At 40.8% G+C, this 19,819-nt stretch overlaps 1 protein-coding gene across 2 annotated transcripts; it reads left to right on the top strand.

Moving 5' to 3' along the window:
• Positions 1-35: 35 nt before the first annotated feature.
• Positions 36-14,813, top strand: LOC311437532 (killer cell lectin-like receptor subfamily B member 1F). 2 transcript variants are annotated; one of them, XM_084520903.1, is made up of 8 exons: positions 36-247; positions 2,196-2,264; positions 7,218-7,265; positions 7,877-7,966; positions 9,582-9,647; positions 10,535-10,677; positions 11,329-11,438; positions 12,010-14,813. In XM_084520903.1, the coding sequence occupies exons 1-8, from the start codon at positions 166-168 to the stop codon at positions 12,197-12,199; spliced, it is 798 nt and encodes a 265-aa protein (XP_084377029.1). In that variant the 5' UTR covers positions 36-165; the 3' UTR covers positions 12,200-14,813. The 2 variants fall into 2 exon arrangements, with proteins under 2 accessions (XP_084377029.1, XP_084377030.1); XM_084520904.1 differs by lacking the exon at positions 7,218-7,265.
• Positions 14,814-19,819: the final 5,006 nt, after the last annotated feature.

Genomic DNA, 19,819 nt, shown 5'->3' with positions numbered 1-19,819 from the left:
AAAGACCAGTTAAAATCAAACTTCCCCTATCACTATTGGCTTCTGTATGACAGAAGGAAGAAAGAACTTCCTCCTGAGGAAGCAGAGGAGGGTAGTTACAAGCCCATTACAGCAGAGAACAACTTTTCAACAGCAACAAAGGAAAAAAAAGAAGTGGGAATAAGAATGTCAGAAAATCTCATCTATGCTGACTTGAACTTGACTGAATCGAACAGGTCTAGGCTACAGAAGGACATCAATGTCCAAGGTAGGTCAATCTGTCTGCACCGAGCTTTGTTTTATTCAACCTCCCTCACTTTCATTTTGAAAGAGGGTAGCACCAAAGCCCCAAAGGGGGTGATGGAAATATAGAGGGCAAAGCTGTGGAAAATTTGCAGGTGGGGTCAATTTTTAGTTTATTTTTTTAACCTGAATAAAGGGAATTTTTATAAGGTCTACTTCTCATTTTTTTGTTATAAGGTCTACTTTTCATTTGTCAAGGTGCAAATATGAAGGGGAGTTTCTTGTGTGGTATTAAGAGGTCCAATTTAAGAAATTACTCCATAGCTGAATGTTACTCGATCCTGATCCAGGTCTGTTCTTATGTAGCATACTCTGATTCTTACAGCAAACTGATCAGAGGGTTGAGTTCCTAATGTTTCCACTGTTTGAAGCAGTCTCATGCATAGTACAATGCTTCTTGATGAGCATAGCAAGCATTGTTTTGTGTTTTTTTTTTTTTTTTTTTTTTTTGTTTGTTTGTTTTTTTGTTTTGTTTTGTTTTGTTTTGTTTTGTTTTTGTTTTTTCCCTCCTGGTCTTGCCGGTGCATGCTGCTTATTTAATAAATCAAGCATAAAATATTTCATGAACAGATTTGGTTTGATTTAGTACAATGATCTTGCAAAATTCTTACCTAAATCTTATCTTAGCAGTAAGAATTATTATGTAAATTTTTGCACTGTTTTTGCTACATCTGCATAATATTACATCCTAAAATTATAGACATTTTAGACTTCATCTCCATATTTCTTCCTTCCTTCCTTCCTTCCTTTTCTTTTTTTTTTTCCTCTTTCTCTGTTTGACATTACTATCTCTTGGCCAGAAATAGTAGTACCTATTTCTTGCCATCCTGCACCTGAATTTTGCATAAATTGTGATCCCTTGGCATCTATTTTAAGGTGGCTGAAGTGTCTAATGCTCCAAGAAACAGTGTTCCCATCATCTCTTTCAAAAGATTAACTCACAGCTAGATTGACATACAACCACAATAGAAGACACTTGATTGAAAGTTCCATTTTACTTATAATTTAATACATGTTCTCCTGCTTACAGCTTTTACACATTTTAAATAGCATTTTTATATTTCTTTCTGGAAATCCCGTATGAACTATTTTCCTGTAAATGTTCATTTAATTTATGCACTGTATCTCCCAGTAAGTATAAATATCTTACACAAAGGAGCTTAGAAAATGTCTTCTCTATTCTTTTCCCTCTAGTTTGCTATTTTTGCTATGACAGCAGATTTCCTGGGATCAAATGCATTAATCTCAAAGGAATAAAATTAATTCTATAAGCAGAAGAATGCACTTACAATCATAGAAGATATTAATTCTGTATGGTGATATAAACAGTGGAGCTCAGTGCTGCATGTCAGGATGATTTTGAATATTTTATAAAATTGTAACATCGTAGTTGTTCTTTTCTACCTTATTTCTACACTTTCCTACCCTTCCTTCCTTCCCCACCTGCCTTCTTCCATTTATTATCTGCAGATGTTGGAGTAGTTCTCAGCTTTTCCTCACCATCTCTTTATTAAATAACCCCTTCCAATTCTGTACCAACTGTAGCTTTCAGGTCTGGTTCCTTATCGTAACCACTCTCACCACTCATGTTTGTATGTAAATTGGGTAAGACAGTCAGAGACCTTAGACCTTTTTTTCCACTTCTGTTTAGATTTAAAGCGTGTGTTCATGTTTCCTCTGTTACTGTCCACACTGAACTGATGATAAAACAGATCTTTTTTCTGCTTATAAAAAGTCCTTTATTGTTTGAATGCAATGGGCAAACATATTACTGTGTCAAAGTTAAACACTGTCACATGAATTGCATCAGTTGTTGCCATGTGTTTATAATTTCTCATAATTGCAGTTATTTTTATTACATTTAATTTGTTTCTCTTCTTTTTCTGTTCTCCATTATTTTTGCCTGCTTTCAGATTCTACATACGCAGAACTGAATGTGCAATCCCTAGACACAAGTGCTGTAGCTAGCTGTGCATCATCTGGTGAGTTTTCAGCTGTCTGCTAAACTGATATGAATTTAAACAATGTGAAGTGGGTAGTCCATTCCTTGTTTTCAAGAAATGAAGTGATATAAAACCACATGGAGACAGGAACATACACTTGACTGCTTTATGTAGCCAAAGTAAGGAGCAGCTGATGTGTTGTATTCTAAGCAACTAAACATTTGTTGGATTCACTGGCATAGGAACACAAGATTTATGGGCAGTATCAAGCAATCACATCGCCCAACCTCTATCTGCAATGGCAGTCAAAAGTGTACAACTACTGACGAGTAAGAAGAGGGTAAGCATATGTACTATCTTCTTGTAATAACTTTCCCAAGCATCCAGCTACTCAAGGACTTCCTGAGGCAGACTTGTTTCTATCTGCTTACCGTTGGTGGATTTCTCTTTTATGAACTTGCCCAATCTCCCCTTGATTCCATACAAAGCCCTGATTTCTATAACATCCTTTGACAAGGAGATCCACAGTTCTTTTAGATATGCAATGATGAACCAGCTGCTTTTGTCTATCCTAAGCTGGCCTACTATTACTGTATTACTATTTCGAGGCTGTGCAGGGACAAAATTAGGAAGGCCAAAGCTCATCTGGAGCTCAATCTGGCTACTGCTGTTAAAGATAACAAAAAATGTTTTTATAAATATATCAACACAAAAAGGAGGACTAAGGAGAATCTCCATCCTTTACTGGATGCGGGGGGAAACTTAGTTACAAGAGATGAGGAAAAGGCGGAGGTGCTTAATGCCTTCTTCTCCTCAGTCTTTAGCAGCAATACCGGTTGTTCTCTGGATACCCAGTACCCTGAGCTGGTGGAAGGGGATGGGGAGCAGGATGTGGCCCTCACTATCCACGAAGAACTGGTTGGTGACCTGGTATGGCACTTCGATGTGCACAAGTCGATGGGGCTGGATGGGATCCACCCAAGGGTACTGAGAGAACTGGCAGAGGAGCTGGCCAAGCCACTATCCATCATTTATCAGCAGTCCTGGCTATCGGGGGAGGTCCCAGTGGACTGGTGGCTAACAAACGTGACGCCCATCTACAAGATGGGCCGGAGGGCAGACCTGGGAAACTACAGGCCTGTCTGTTTGACCTCAGTACCAGGGAAGCTCATGGAGCAGATCCTCTTGAAAGTCATCACGCAGCACTTACAGGGCAAGCCCAGATCAGGCCCAGTCAGCATGAGTTTATGAAAGGCAGGTCCTGCTTGACGAACCTGATCTCCTTCTATGACAAAGTGACGCGCTGGGTGGATGAGGGAAAGGCTGTGGATGTGGTCTACCTTGACTTCAGCAAGGCTTTTGACACCGTCTCCCACAGCATTCTCCTCAAGAAACTGGCTGCTCTTGGCTTGGACTGGTGCACGCTTCGTTGGGTTAGAAACTGGCTGGATAGCCAGGCCCAAAGAGTTGTGGTAAATGGAGTCAAGTCCAGTTGGAAGCCAGTCACTAGTGGCGTTCCCCAGGGCTCAGTGCTGGGGCCGGTCCTCTTTAATATCTTCATCGATGATCTGGATGAGGGCATTGAGTGCACCCTCAGTAAGTTTGCAGATGACACTAAGTTAGGTGCGTGTGTCGATCTGCTTGAGGGTAGGAAGGCTCTGCAGGAGGATCTGGATAGGCTGCACCGATGGGCTGAGGTCAACTGCATGAAGTTTAACAAGCCAAGTGCCGAGTCCTCCACCTGGGGTGCAACAACCCCAAGCAGAGCTACAGGCTGGGAGATGAGTGGTTGGAGAGCTGCCAGGCAGAGAAGGACCTGGGAGTGATGGTGGATAGTCTACTGAATATGAGCCAGCAGTGTGCTCAGGTGGCCAAGAAGGCCAACAGCATCCTGGCTTGCATAAGAAACAGTGTGACCAGCAGGGCTAGGGAGGTGATCGTCCCCCTGTACTCGGCTCTGGTGGGGCCGCACCTTGAGTACTGTGTTCAGTTTTGGGCCCCTCGCTACAAGAAGGACATGGAGGTGCTTGAGCAGGTGCAGAGAAGGGCGACAAAGCTGGTGAGGGGCCTGGAGAACAAGTCCTACGAGGAGCGGCTGAGGGAGCTGGGCTTGTTCAGCCTGGAGAAAAGGACGCTCAGGGGCGACCTTATTGCTCTGTACAGGTACCTTAAAGGAGGCTGTAGCAAGGTAGGGGTTGGTCTATTCTCCCATGTGCCTGGTGACAGGACGAGGGGGAATGGGCTAAAGTTGAGCCAGGGGAGTTTTAGGTTGGATGTTAGGAAGAACTTCTTTACCGAAAGGGTTGTTAGACATTGGAACAGGCTGCCCAGGGAAGTGGTGGAGTCACCATCCCTGGAAGTCTTCAAAAGACGTTTAGATGTAGAGCTTAGGGATATGGTTTAGTGGGGACTGTTAGCGTTAGGTCAGAGGTTGGACTCGATGATCTTGAGGTCTCTTCCAACCTAGAAATTCTGTGATTCTGTGATACATACTACAGTAAGCAGCTAAACCCAATCCAAGGTCTCCATGATATTCAGGATTTTATAGTGGGTACCATATTATAGTACCCACTAGGTTCCCTGGTACAGTCTCAGAACAAAGGAAAACACTTTACACTGAGGGTGGTCAAACAATGGAACAGGTTTCCCAGAGAGAGATTGTGGAGTCTCCATCTGTGGCGATAGTCAAAACCTGACCTCACAGTTCTGAGCAAGCTGCTCTACTTGAACCTGCTTGAGCAAGGGAGTTAAAGTAGGTGATCTGAAAAGGTCATTTCCAACTTAAATGATTCTGTTATTGTGTGATCAGCTGAAGTTCACAGATCTACTCTATTTATCTATTTATTTATTTATTTGTGGGTTTGGCTCACATTAGATGTGTTACCTTCTAATTCCTGGGTGCAAAGGTAGTTTTAAGAGAGGGATTACAAAACTGCATTAGTAATGCAGTTGTCTCACACCTAGCTTGTCTCGGGATTTTTTACTGCACCCAGTTGTGTATTTGGGCCATATTAAAGAAACTCTTCACAAAAAACTGTCCTGAAATGGGAGGTCCACCCAGTTATTATTCAGTCAACCCTGATGAAAAGGATTAATTTAGCTTCTCTGCTATAGCCTTATCTTCTGAATACTTCATGGATACCATACAATCCACTGGCCTACAAAGCTCCAAAAAGTTACTTTCTCTCATTGTATTTAAAGACAGGTTGAGTGGTAATTCTGATGGTTTTTGCTTCTCAAGTTCCTAGCTGTCTAATTATTTTTATATATGATTTTTATCTTCCCACCATTTATGATACTTTCTATTTATTTAATTTGGTGTTTACAGCTTTGTAAATTTGATGTTTACAGCTTTGTAAAGTTTACCATCTGTTTCTAATAGCCTTGTCTGCTTCCTTTTATCTGTTCCCAGATCATTCTTAGTAAGTGGCTTATATTGTCCACATGCTGCCAGGATGTTATTCTTTAATAATATATGCTCTGCCTGTATTAATTTTATTATCTTCTAGCAGTACTTTTCAACTTCCTTTTTATAAGTGCCCTCTCCTTTATGTAGTTCCCCTATTTTCTCCATTAGCACTCTATTTTCCCTTTTGTAGTCTAGTACTCTGCCGTCCCTTTTCCTTCTATGCACTTTCCCATATACATACTGGGGTGCTCTTTGGTTAACAAACCACAAGTGTCCAGAACCACCTGGGAAGTATTAGCACATTCTGTCTGCATTCAGTAGGCAGATCTAGAAGACCACAGATCTCATGTAAGTTTTGTAACATCTTCCAGATATGTACAGTTATCTGATATTTGAGGCCATCTTGGATGACACAAAGCACAGATTCTTTGGTGATTGGGTGTTTTAGTCTAGGGCTGGACATTTTAGATCTTCTCATCTTATTTCTTAGTCTTCTAGTATATAGAATCATAGAATCACTTGAGCTGGAAAAGAATTCTAAGATAATCAAGTCTAGCTGTGACTCAGGCATTCGGTTTAAATTTCACCGAAGTGCCTATGAGTATAAGGACTGATCTGCATGCTGAGCCAGAGCTCAAGGGATTCCTAAAAGGAAAAACAAACAAATAAAAGCAGCTATCAGCTTTAAAAAAAAGTCTGCATGAAAGATCAACCACAACAAAAAGATCATAGAGTCATAGTCATAGAATGGCTCGGGTTGGAAGGGACCTTAAAGATCATCTAGTTCCGACCCCCCTGCCATGGGCAGGGATGCCAACCACTAGAGATCAGGTTGCCCAGGGCCTCGTCCATCCTGGTCTTGAACATCTCCAGGGATGGGGCATTCACAGCTTCTCTGGGCAACCTGCTCCAGTGCCTCACCACCCTCTGAATGAATAATTTCCCTGTATTCACCTAGAAAACAAAACAATAGGTACTGATCAAATTAGGTAGGTTTTACTACCCCCAGTAGTGTATTTCATCCTGTAAGGATCTCAGAGAGCTTTGCAAAAGGCAGCCGAGGGACAGTATTTCTAAAGAGAAGTGTGGATCATGGGATATAGCAGAAAATGAACTACCAAGTTTACAACTCACCCACTTTGCCCAGCAGGAACAAGTAGAAACAGAGGTGATTGACAGTGGGGTACAGCCATATCTGCCTGGCCACACGCCCGTTCCAATAGCTCCCATAATAGTAATTGACCAATTTATCCACTTCTGGCATCCAAAACTGCTTCTGCATCTTCAGTTTGGCCTCTTTGAATTTACCTGGGTCCATTTCACTCCGGGGTTGCTGATTCTTTTTCAAAGACTGTTTTAAAAGCAGTTTAGTTTAATACTGTATTAAATATGACAGCTGTTTAATACTTTACTAATTCAACTAGTAATGAATATGCACACGTGAAAATGAGGTTATCAGACAAAACAGACCGAGTATTGACTGCAGTTAGGGTGAAGACTTGGTTGGTCTCCTCCTTTACATAATGCTATTTACTTTAAAGGTCTAGGAATGATATAAGGAATAACCTACATTTGTTCTACAGTTCCCAGTGGTCAAACGGACATCACAAACTTCAAAGACAGCAGAAGTGGTGAGTAAAATGCTCTAGCAGATACATGAAGGTCAAAGTGACGGAAAGCTCTCCTTTACCCTTTAATTCAGTGTCTGCTGAGTTCACACAGCTTCCAAACATATCATTTGACCCTCTTGAAGCTGCCTGTGCTCTGCAGTACCCACTGAGTTGGCAGAGTAATGACTGATGCAAGGATCTCCTTGAAGTGAATCCAAAAGCAAAAATACATAAAAAACTGTCAAAACATAAAGATGAGACACTTCAACACTTCTGAAAAAAGATGATATGGCAGGACCTTTGTTGGTAGGCTGATTGGGTTTTCCTTCACTAATATTTTGAGAGGGCAGGTAAGGATGCCAAAGAGCACTGAACTCTAGCATCAGGTACAGCAGAATTTAACATAGTATTCTAGGCAGTATCAGAAGGGTTCAGTTGAATACCTATGATAGGAAAGAAAAAAAAAAAAAACAAAAACAACAGGTGTGCACAAGAAGAACAAACATCAGAGGGAAAAACTTTGACTAACTTGAAAGGGCTGTCTCAATATGAGCCTGGAAAGGACATCTTTGAATGACGATGAAAGGTCCTACCACTGCTGTTTTCCTAATCCTTATTTTTTCTCTCTGTAGGTAAAAACTGTTGTTCCAGAACACATATTGGAATATTGATTGCTGTGATAATCCTCCTACTGATCATAGGGGTGGGGCTGACACTCCTGTGTAAGTTCAGCTAAAAATGTAATAACTGCAATTTTTTTGTGGCTCACCCAAAGAATAACATCTAAATCATGATGAGTAAAACCACGAGAAGCAGAAGGCTAGTTTGATGGTTTGGGACAGTAATTGTTGACAAACCATGGTCATAAGAGAAGTCTGTAAAGGAGTTGAATGGTTTTCCATTCTATGTTTCCAAAAGAAAAATTCCAAAAGAAAAAAAATCTGAAGCACAATCATCAGAACATACAATTTTAAACAGTAAATCAAATCAAATCAAATTAAACAAATAAATCAAAAAATACAAATTAAAAACAAATCAAATAAATACAAATTAATCTAATAAATAAAATAAATACAAAAAATGTTGAAAAAACAGAAAGTAAAAATGAAATAATAATGATATTATGGTGGTTACCCATGAGAATATTTCAGAGATAATCTTGTATAACATCACTAGGATGTCTATAACACCAGAAATCTTTAACTGAATATGAATGAAAGTACATTTGAAAGAGGTTCCTGAGTTTTAGGGAATTTAAAGGAATTGTTTTGCACTTTACATAATCTAAATGCCACCCCACTTCTTTTCTCTCATCTTATTTTTGAGTTTACTGCTGGAAAATGAAGTTCTTTCTTTTAATATTTTGTTCCTTTTACTGTTTGTCTCAAATGTGAAACCTGCATATCATGCTGAACCATGAACAGTGTGAACTATGCTGTTCTGCTACAAGTTTGTCAGAACTCTCTTGAATCCAATCTTTTTTCTCATTTTATTATTTTATTTTATTTTATTTTATTTTATTTTATTTTATTTTATTTTATTTTATTTTATTTTATTTTATTTTATTTTATTTTATTTTTGTTTGTCTGTTTTCAATGAATTTATTGATTCTGGTTTCAAGTATAATAATTCTACCACTATAATATTTAGTCTATAGTTTCTTTACCGTGGTTATTAATACATTTTTTGTCCAACTCCAAATAACCTCAAAAATGCCTTTTTAAACTTTGTTAACAACACGTTCTTGTTGTTCTTTGCATCCCTCACCAAGTTTAGTTCTGTCAGCCTTGACTTTCCTGATCCCATCCCTGCACATCCAGACAGCATTTCTGTGCTCTTCCCAGGGTACGTGGCCCTGTTTCCACTGTCTATGCACTTTCTTTTTTTGCCTAAGTTTGGCCAGCAGCTTCTTGTTCAACCATGTTGTTTTCCTACTTGCTTGATATATTGCATATGGAAATAGAGAGCTCTTGCTCTCTAAGGAAAATATCCTAAAATAGTTGCCAGCTCTGATCAGATCCCCTGTCCCTAAGGACCATGTCCTATGGGATCTCAGCCACTAATTCTGTGAAAATAAGGTTATTTGAGCTTGGGCATCTGCTTTAAAACCTACAGTGAAGACTGTTGTCTCATTGTGGTCTCAGGGTGCAACACTCTTCGGAAATCTGCTCCACAGTATAGTACTACCATTTTTTTTCAGTGGAGGAGGAAATAGTGGAGGAGTAGATATTCTTTGTGGAATGATAGTGAGGATCAAAAAGGCCTAGAAGAGCTTTGACACTCTGTGGCAAAATGGTCAGCTATTTAAAATAGAAATTATTGTCATCTTATTTCCAGACCATCCAACCACAAGAAGCCCACAGGACAGAGAAACATTCTCCATAATCTATGATAAGGCACAAGGTAGGTAATCATCCATGGTTCAAAAGGCAGTTTCCAGGTACCTGTTGGATTGCTTTTCAGGAGGGGTTCTTGGTTCTGTTCAGAGGAAAAATAATAAAAATAATAAAATAATAAAAGTACTAATCTGACCAAAAAAAAAAAAAAGTAACTAATAACTCAGAGAATATGCTCTCAAGTCCAAACAGCAATATTTTCATCTTTGAAACTATGCTTGCTCAACACTACATTATTGTTTCAGGGGGAGGAAGAACTGATTTACTCCCTTCATGCTAGTGCAGAGGAGCCTGTTGTCTAGATGAATGGACATTAATACAATGGTCCTTTTGGTATCACAGCATAGTAGTGAGCATGCTGGATCAATGTGTATGTATTGTTTTCAAATACCACTTCGTTCTTAGCCTTTTAATTAAGTGCAATTTCTTTTTGATGTTTAAGGGCTGCTGAGTAACCAACAAAACTCTATTACACAGTCTGTCTCATTGAATTTTATCAACCTTTCCAAGTCTCATTCTCTGTCCTTCTGCTCCTAGCAACAGGGAGAAATATTCTTTCTTTCAGTAGCATCACTTTTGTCATATATTGAAACAGGCAAATAAGAGGTTTGAAAACCAAAAGCTGCTTTTTGCCTCAACCTTTTTTCTTTACTTCCTGAGGACAGTTTTAAAAGACTGGATAATGTTGTCCATGATCCTACTTCTCTGCCTCATGCATAGAGACTAATGAGCTTGTACTAGCTACAGAGATTGGCAGGGATCCCTGGAGGGAAAATTATGAACAGAACCACAAGGGTACTTTTCTGGCTGTAATTTCCTTTTTTTTTTTTTTTAATGGGATCATTTTATTTGTTTGAACATGGAATTTATTTTCCACGTTTTTCCCTCCTATAGATTGCCCCCAACATTGGAAAAGAAATGGGGAAAAATGCTACTTCTTTTCTCGAACTACAGAAGGAAAAAACTGGACAGCTTTCCATGATGAATGTACTGGCATGCACTCAGAACTGGTGACCATTGACAACAAGAAAGAACTGGTGAGATCTAAATCCATGGATCTGAAACCCTGCTTCTAGGGTTGTTTGACCTGTATGCCAAAGATCCCGTGGGCTACTGGTGTCTTCTTATGTTACATGTCTCTGGGGACCTATAAACACTCACATACTCCAAGCACCTCTGTAAGGTAGAAAAAGCCATCACAGAAAGATGTATTTTGGCATCTTACCCTCTTAAAGTCTTGCATCTAGAAGCTTCTCTCCTCAAACATGTTCCCATGGGAAGGAACAAATTCTCTTCCTACATGATGTATGCCTTAAAGGGATTTAGCACACAAACCAAGACCAAATGAGTCAAACAGACATTTTTGGTCAGAGAAAAACTTTGAGAAAAAACGAAGACGCCTTCCCATCACAGTCAGAACAGAAAAATGTCTCCAGGTATTAAGTCACAGCTTTAATAGTATCAGGAGTTTATTATTTTATTTAGTCTGTTCCTAAGAAGCCTCAGGAAGAGGGATGAGATTAAATAAGAATGAAATAATTCAGCCTCTGAAGCTGCAGAAAGAGAAAGTGTAGCTAGATCCATACCGTTCTTTCTATGTTGGCTATTTAGTACTAAAATTTCTGTGCATTTCTGGTGAAGAAAATGTAATTTGGAAGTATTAGCATTGTGTTTTTTTTCCTTTCTAGGATTACCTTATTTCACAATCAATGAGTGATTACTACTTACTTGGTCTCCGGTACAATGAAAGCAAGAAGAAGTGGGAGTGGATTAACGGCAAAGAACACAGCACAGACATGTAAGCTTATTCCAGCAAATCACTGTGATGAATGTCTAGAAACTGTCACAAATGCTCCAGGGCCCACACAGTGTGCAAGCAGAAGTGGGGTTTTGAAGCATACTGATTCCTTGAGATTCTGGTGCTACAGTACATCCTAATGACAATTCAAAGGGAGCCAATGGCTGAATCAGTCATGTCAGATCAGGATGGCAATACAGGGCACAGCTATAGTTCTGCTGGCAAAGGAGGTATCTGACTAAATGGAGTTCAGTGAAGGGAGGAAGGATACACCAGGCAGATATAAAAGGGACTGTGATCTTAGCATCATTGAATGGAGCACACTGAAGAAGAGAAAGGTGTCTTCATGGGAAAGCATAGTCCATATACTTCTATTGAGGATGGGTGAAAAAAAAAAAATAAGGAGCTGGGAGGGAGACTCTCCAATGAGGCAGTCTCCATTACAATTGACAAAGACATAGGCTGCAAGGCAAGGTGACACACTGTCTTTCATGTAAATGATACTATTCACTGCTATTGCATCTAACTGAGTCAGGAATGAAACTAAATCTGACTTTCTCTCCCTGTTCAGATTTAATATAACAGGACCTCGTGACTACTTGTGCACTGTTGTTGGCTTTGGCAAAGTGTCAACTGCACCTTGCTGTGGAACCTCAACAACAAAAAATATGTGTGAAAAAGGTGCAAGTATTTCAGAAAAGGCAGAAGAGGAGCAACAAACAACAGATTCAAGTAGGAACCTCACTCCCAGCTTTGTGTAGGAACAGCAGATGGAATTTGTCTCATTTTATCTGCTTAAATATCTTATCAAAGGAATCTCTCATCCTTCTGTCTAGACACCTTGCCAAGCTTAGCACATTCTTTGCTAAAACAGGTATCAAAGACTGGATGGATGAGCCTCTGGAAGAGCCTTAATTTTTACACATTAGGAACCTGGATGACTTGTTAACATCAGATGCCTGACTTTTAGGGAACTACTGTTTGGTGATGAGTCCTGCCTTGGTGAGAGGTGTGATAACATACAGATCCTGTTTCTCATAGACACATGCATATACACTTATACATCCACAGTCCTCCTTGTCCATAAGGAGGCGCTTTGAAGCATTGCCATGCACTAGCATTCCCTGCAGCTGCAAGTGAAGCTTAAGACGTATTTATATTTTGGATCCTGTAGACAAGTGCACAGTTTACTCAGGAAAATGGAGAAATATATACATGAAGGTTTTTCTGGCACTGACATGTCAGAGTCAATACAAGAAAGAGGAGGAACTAGTGGAGCAGAGACATGACCAGCAAATGGTGAATGCTACCAGAGATCTTCCAATGTCTTTCATTTGTTCTTGGGACTCTGGTGCTTTTGTGACTCTAAGGATTGTCATTTTTACCATCTCCTTTGAGGCAGAAATGCTCCTACTTCAAATTGTGTCAAAGTCAATTCATGGCTCTCTCCAGCATCTGCAGGATGAAGAAAGATAGAAAGATTTATGAATTCTTTGATGAAGTACAGTGATGGCATGCTTACTCATTGGAAGAAGGAGAAAAAAAAGGGGGGGAAAGGGAAGAAAAGAAAGATAAAGGGCTTTTCTTAATCAACAATTTCTATTCAAAATGTTGTGGCCAAGGCTAATGAACATAGAATCATGCAGGAAACTTTCTCTCATTCTTACTTGAATGCACATTCCAAAGTCTCTTCTTAGTGGCCTTATTCATCAAGTCTCCTTTGAAGCATATTTTTAGTTCCTTCACTAACCTTTAATCACCAAAGAACAAAGTAAGAACATAAATGTAGCACAATAATCTCAATGGCCGAAACCAGAGTCTAAACTGTTATTTCAGAGGAAGATGGGGCAGTTTGTTTGTACTCAGTTTACTGAAGGGGGTGGGAGATAGCTCTGCATTGTACTACGTAGAAGTCTGGAAGAGAGCTGCCTTTTAATTTTCATATTCTAGCTGCTGTCCTTTAATTGGGTGGGCTCTGATGAAGGGGGTAGGAGATATATCACTTCCCTAAGAGCCACTGGACCTAAAGTAAGTTTGGAGGCTTCAGAAAGTGGCAGAACTAAGCAGCTACATATCAGAGGTGAAAGAAACGAGGAAGTGGCCCTAAGGGCACTGTGGGACTACATGAAGTCCTTCAAATCCAGAAAGTCACAGGAGTAAGAAGAGAACACTGTTTATAAAGAAATATCTAACAAGTGAGGAAGTTTGATTTAAACTGATTTATTTACTCAGCCTTAGTGCTTCCTTTGCTCACAAGTCTATCTTTCTCCGGATTTGTTATCTTACATTTTAAATAAACCTGAAGTTTACAGTTTGAGAGACTTTGATTAGCTTTTGGCATGTCCACCACAAGGAAAAGGTGAAGTAACTCACACCAACTCAGCCTTGGTCATGGTCTCATCCTGATGCCAAGGGCAGGGGAATCCCACACCAATCCAAACCTAACCTCTCAGAACTTCAGTGGTTGGTGACTGCAGACAACTACAAGGTTGGGTTTAATTCTTTCTGTGGTTGGGCAATGGGTCAACTGTCATTTGGCTAGGTCAGGCTCCAGGCTGCTTCACTCAATGACCATTATCAAGAAGAACCTGGGACTGAGAACTTAGTAGATGAGGAAAAGGCAGGGGATGTTTTTGATATAGATTTTAGTAAAGCATTTGACACTGTGTCCCACAGTATTCTCCTGGAGACTCTGTCTGCTCATGGCTTGGACAGGTGTACAGTTCACTGGGTGAAGAACTGTCTGAGTAACTGGACTCAGAGAGTCTTAGTGAACGGGGTTCAATCCAGCTGGCATCCAGTCACCAGTGACATTCCCCAGGGCTTGGCCTTAGGGATGTAAGGAATGTTCCAGCAATTCGTGTCAATAGAGGGCTTGAAGGGTAAACCTTGAGTCTCTGATATCTGGAGGGTTTCAGAATAACTGCTAACTATTGTGACTATTGCATGGGACACTACACAAGTCTCTGATATCCGGCCAAGAGATTAAGGAGAAGGGGAAAGCTGAAGGATGACTAAAAGACAAAGCTTGCATGGGACGCTGCACAAGTCTCTGATATCTAGCCAAGATGGACAAAGGAGAAGGACACGGACAAAGACTGGGAGGAAGACTACGAGCCTTCAGCACAAGAGACCCCCAGAGGTACCACCGGAGACTGATACGCATGCACCAGTGGGAGGGCTCAGATTCCGGGAACTAATTATAATAAACCTGCCTTTTCTAGAAGTAGTAATGAGTATGTATTAGCCTAGGAGCATAAAAACAGGCCGCCTGATGTAACGTGTGTGTGTATAGGAGGAGCCCAGACTCCCTGCACACCCAGCACTGTTTACTTCCCTTTTATTGACCCCATAAATAAATCTTATAAAGCTAAATTGACTCAGAATTTATAACAGGGACAGTTTTGTATATGATTTTTATCAGTGATCCGTGTGAGGGGTTTGAGTGCACCCTCAGTAAGTTTGCAGACAATACCAAATTTGGCAGGAGTGTTGATCTGTTTGAGGGCAGGAAGACTCTGCAGAGGGATCTGGATAGGCTAGATCAATGGGCTGTGTCCAACTGAATGGCATTCAACAAGGCTAAGTGCCAGGTCTTGAACTTGGGTCATAACAACCCCATACAGCAGTGTAGGCTTTGGGAAGAGTGGCTAGAAAGTTGCCCAACCTGGGGGTGCTGGTCTGAACATGAACAAGCAGAGTGCTCAGGTGGCCAAGAAGGCATATGGTATCTTGACCTGCATCATAGTGTGGCCAGCAGGACTAGATTAGTATTTGTCCCCTTGTGCACAGCATTAGTGAGACTGCACCTCAGATATGGTGTTCAGTTTTGGACCCCTCACAACAAGAGGCATATGGAGTTTCTAGAGCGTGTGCAAAAGAGAGCGATGAAGCTGGTGAAAGCACTGGAAAACAAGAGCTTTGAGGAGTGGCTGAGGAAACTGGGGTTGTTTAGTCTGGAGAAAAGGAGAGATCCCATGACTCTTTACAATTGCCTGAAAGGAGATTGTAGCAAGGTGGGTGTTGGCCTCTTTTCTCAGGTGACAAGTGATAGAACCTGAGGAAACGGCCTCAAGTGCATAAGGGGAAGTTTAGATTGGACATCAGAAAGAATTTCTTGATTCTATGACTCAAGAGGTATTCTTCAGCGTTTGTCCTATATTCATAGACCTATATCCAAGTGTGCTTCAAGAAAAATCTCTTCAGCTATATTGGCTCTGATGAAGGGCAAAGTGAACCCAAGGTAGTCACAATGCAAAAAGTGACCCTTTTGAAAAGGAAAGCATGCTTTTGAGTAAAAGCACTACACTCATGACTTAGCCAAAACTATGAGGAGGGAGATGACAGTCAAAGCACAAAACCAAAGCATATCACATTCTGGACAGTAGCTATGTAGACATGAAAAGCAGTACAATTTAGAGAAAGGACAAAGATGTCTTTCTGAAGTCCTGAAGTCTTCTTGAAGCTGAAGTCTACCACAAAGATGCATCCTAGGCATCTCCTTTGTCAGAAGGCCCTGCAGCCCTATTTGTAGCATCCTATTCACAGCTGAGCCAACAAAAGACAGTATTTTTTTGGTTTAGGATAGCTTTCACACAAATGCACAGCAGCTTTAAAGTTAAAATACTCTTTTCTTGCACCAAATTGTCCTATTCTTGCAACAGTAATATTCCCTACAGTCTGTGCTAAGACCATACACTATTTACATTGCAGTCACATATTGTTATAATATTCCACAAACTGAAAGAAATTAAATCAGGAAATGCTAGATTTCCCAACCACCATGTCTTGGGGGAGAAAGAGACAAGAACATCTTTACCTAAGAGACTATCTGGCAAGTCTAAACTACAAGAGACGCACAGCAAAGTGGTCTTTGGTCGATTAACTGGGTTATTCTGCTCATTTACTGAATGGGGCAATATTCCTCTGACCTCACTTCTCTGGCTGGTATGAGTTGTCTCTTCCACTTTTGTCTGTGATGCCACTGACATAAAAGCATGATTTCTGTGCCATTCCCCCCGCCATGCATGGTTTGATTTTAGATAACCTGAATGATCCCTTCATGAAAGAATCAACAAACATAAATGGCTGAGTGCATGTTGAAGAGAAAATATGTGTGTATATATGCATATGTGTAGACACATATGTACACATTAACCCTCTGAAAAGTTTCCTTGTTATTATGAGGTCTGGGACAAAACATGAAGATCAAACAACCAGAAAAATAATACATGTTTAAATATATATATATATATTTTTTTTTTTCAACTGTGCAGGAATCCTCTGAGATAATACAGTACATTTAGAGAACAGTGGAGATGGACTAAGTGTAGTTTTAAAGAAAAATATGGAGTTTTCTGGGAAAAAAATAAATAGTAGTTTTTCTACACTAGACCTCAATACACCCTATTCTTCTTTTGATAAATAAAATACAAACAGTTTTTTGTAAGGGAGATGAATTCAGAAGACTGGTGAGCAGAAAGGAGTGTGTTGACCAATTCAACCTGCTGCTTAGCAACTACCAAACTTTAGATAACTTTAACATTAAAAAGGACTTTGCATCCCTGGGAAGGATGTTGAAGGGATCAGGGGTGCAGGTAGTGTTCTCATCTGTCCTCCCGATGGGTGACTGGGACCCAGAAAGATGGAGAATGGAACAGGTAAATGACTGGCTGAGGGGGTGGAGACTAGACTAAGGCTTTGGGTATTTTGATCTTGGGCAGGCCTTTGAGAAGCTGGGTATGTGGGCTGCTGATGAACTCCAACTCAGCAAGTGGGGCACAAGTGTACTGGGGAGCAAGCTCTGTGACTTATTACCAGGGCTTTAAACTAGGTTTGACAGGGGAAGGGAGGGGAGTTAGATGTGACAGAGAAGGGCTGGGGGAAGTTGTCACTGCTGTTACTGTTGAAGACAGTAGGGAAAAACCTCTGAGTTGTCCCATAGGATTGTCCAAGGGCTCCTCAGAGAAGGTATTGCTCCCAATACCCCGTCTGGAATCTTCTTGTGTCCCTCTAGGGGTAACTACACCTGCTGCTTCCCTAAAGTGCTTGTATACCAATGCACAAAGCATGGGAAATAAACAGGAGGAGCTCAAGATCTGTGTATGGTCACAGGGCCATGGTCTCCTTGGAGAGATGAGATCATCATATGGAAACATCATATGTTTCCATTGGAGCATACCACCTGGGGGACCGACATCCCTATGTATCCCTAAGGATAATGTGGCCTTGGGGAGGAGAGCAGTGGGTGATAGCTTTAGGGGGGTATGGGAAAAAAAAAAAGGGGGGGTTGGTGGGCCATTTTAAATTGGCTATTGATAAATCTGCACCATGGTGCTGGAAGCTCCTATATATAGATGTTTTCTTGGCTTTGATATATTGATGGGGCTGAGTGCTGCAAACTGTTTTAGGACCTTTTACTTTCAGGCTACCCACTTTAAATGGAAACACTATTTGCAGCAAGGTATGCTTTCAGGTAAACCTAACATCACTTATGCTCATGCTGCCCTTCTGGGGAGCTGTTGCTTTCACTCATTCCCCAGAATCAATAGAATGGGCAATAACTTTTTAACCATCCATCTATAGGCAGGAGGTCCTGCTGTATGGAGATCTAACAGAAGAACAGAAACATGTTGCATGGGTAATTGACAGATTGGCCGCATACAATACTGTGGGTGGCAAGCAGTAAACTATAACCCAAAATGGAAATAAACAGTGTTAGATACCAGTGAGGCCAATCTAGGCAGTAGGACAAACAGTATATGGTCCATTTAACATTCAGTTGTACAGAGGGACGTGTGTGTGCCTACAACAAAAACCAAGTTGTTTGCAAGGTGTTACTGACATGGATGGCATATGGGACACATATAACACACAGGAGTTTATCAGCATTGTAAAACCTCTGTGGGGTAAAGAACTGTGACAAGAAATATACTGCATTAGTTTGCAAAAACCAATCTGGATGTGATACGTGGATGTGCCTACAAAGTGTAATGCCTCTGGAACTGTCCACAAGGCTGTAGTAGTTTGAATAACTAAAGATACTATGACAAGTGTTGGGATTGGCATACAGGATATAGACATGTGCCCGTGGAACAATTGTTCGATTTGAGCTTGCCTTAAGCAACCAGAAGCAGGCCTTAGAAAATCTCAGAGCCTGCTGTAGCTGAGCAAACCAAGCTGCCAGAGTAACTGTGAGAAGCTCCCACGGCAATGACTCCCACATCGCCCAATTAAGGAACTCAGAAAAATATTGTTACCAGCAGCTGGCCTCAAGGACTAGGTCTACGTGACCGCTAATCACAAGGGGGGTTCTTTTCTTGCAGGTGGGGTTGTTGTCTTATAGTTGTTTGTCTGAGTACTTTTGACCAATAATCTTGTGTGAAACACTGTCCGCCCCTGTCAAGTTCACTATAAAAGTTAGGCTATTCGGGCAATAAAATGGAGCAGCACGATCTGACTCAACTGGTGTCTGTCGTGCTTTCGGCCGTGCTTCGCAACAGACAAGGGCTACTCAAATACACACAGCTTCAGGGGAGTGACGAGCAACTGCAGCCAAAGGATGGGCTGCCAAGAAGAGAGAACAAGTGTCATTACAAGCTTTGCAAGAATCCTGTTTGAGTTGCCTTACTTGTTCCTGATTTAATCTTTTCCCTCTGTTAAAGGCTCAATTAAACGATGCTTTGCTAGTGAAATATGGCAAGTCAATGATATAGGGCTCCTGCCAGCCCGGCAGGGCAAACACTATGTATTTGTAGCTGTGGACATCCATTCAGGACTGCTGTTTGCCTATTCCACTATGCATTATAATCAGCATAGTATGCTTCTACTGTTGTCTGAACTAACCACTCAATACCAGGAGCAGAAACAAAGTAGCCAAGGCATCCACCTTACCAGTACCACTGTGCAAGACTATGTGAGAGGTTTATGAATTGAGTAGCTATATCACATTGCCTGTGACCTGCAGACCAATGGGTTAAGAGTGCTACAATGGATTATTAAATATTATTTGTGAAAATTAACCCCCTCTCATACCTGTCAGGCTGGAGGACATGTTTAGCCAAGCATAGAAATTTCTTGAAATATGTGTTGTAGGTATGAGGAAATCCATACCAAAGTCTGGTTGGCACAGCAATGTCAATATTATAACTGCACAAATTCTCCCTATTGTTAGACTTCATCCTTGGGCATAATTACCTATTAGGCCTACCCCCAGCATTACCTCTTAGACTGTGTTTGAGTCTCCTTGAAAGTGGATCTGCAAACCCAGTTCCTATTTTGCTGAACAGATGCCAGGAAACTCAGTACTGTAATAAACAATAATACAGACCCCAATATTTTGTCATGTTCTTAATGTGCCTCAAAATATTTATATCATATTA

Source organism: Aythya ferina (assembly GCF_964211825.1).
Source record: "Aythya ferina genome assembly, chromosome: 1".
Classification (NCBI taxonomy): Eukaryota; Metazoa; Chordata; class Aves; order Anseriformes; family Anatidae; genus Aythya; species Aythya ferina.
The sequence above is the reverse complement of the archived record's forward strand: the minus strand, read 5'-3'. Positions and strand labels throughout refer to the sequence as shown.

What these genes read in the sequence shown, in the direction of transcription:
- LOC311437532 (XM_084520903.1), top strand. Translation starts at nt 166, where the DNA reads ATGTCAGAAAATCTCATCTATGCTGACTTGAACTTGACTGAATCGAAC. An exon ending in TTGACAACAAGAAAGAACTG is followed by an intron (nt 10,678 to 11,328) that starts GTGAGATCTAAA and finishes TTTCCTTTCTAG; the next exon opens with GATTACCTTATTTCACAATC. An exon ending in AAAGAACACAGCACAGACAT is followed by an intron (nt 11,439 to 12,009) that starts GTAAGCTTATTC and finishes CTCCCTGTTCAG; the next exon opens with ATTTAATATAACAGGACCTC.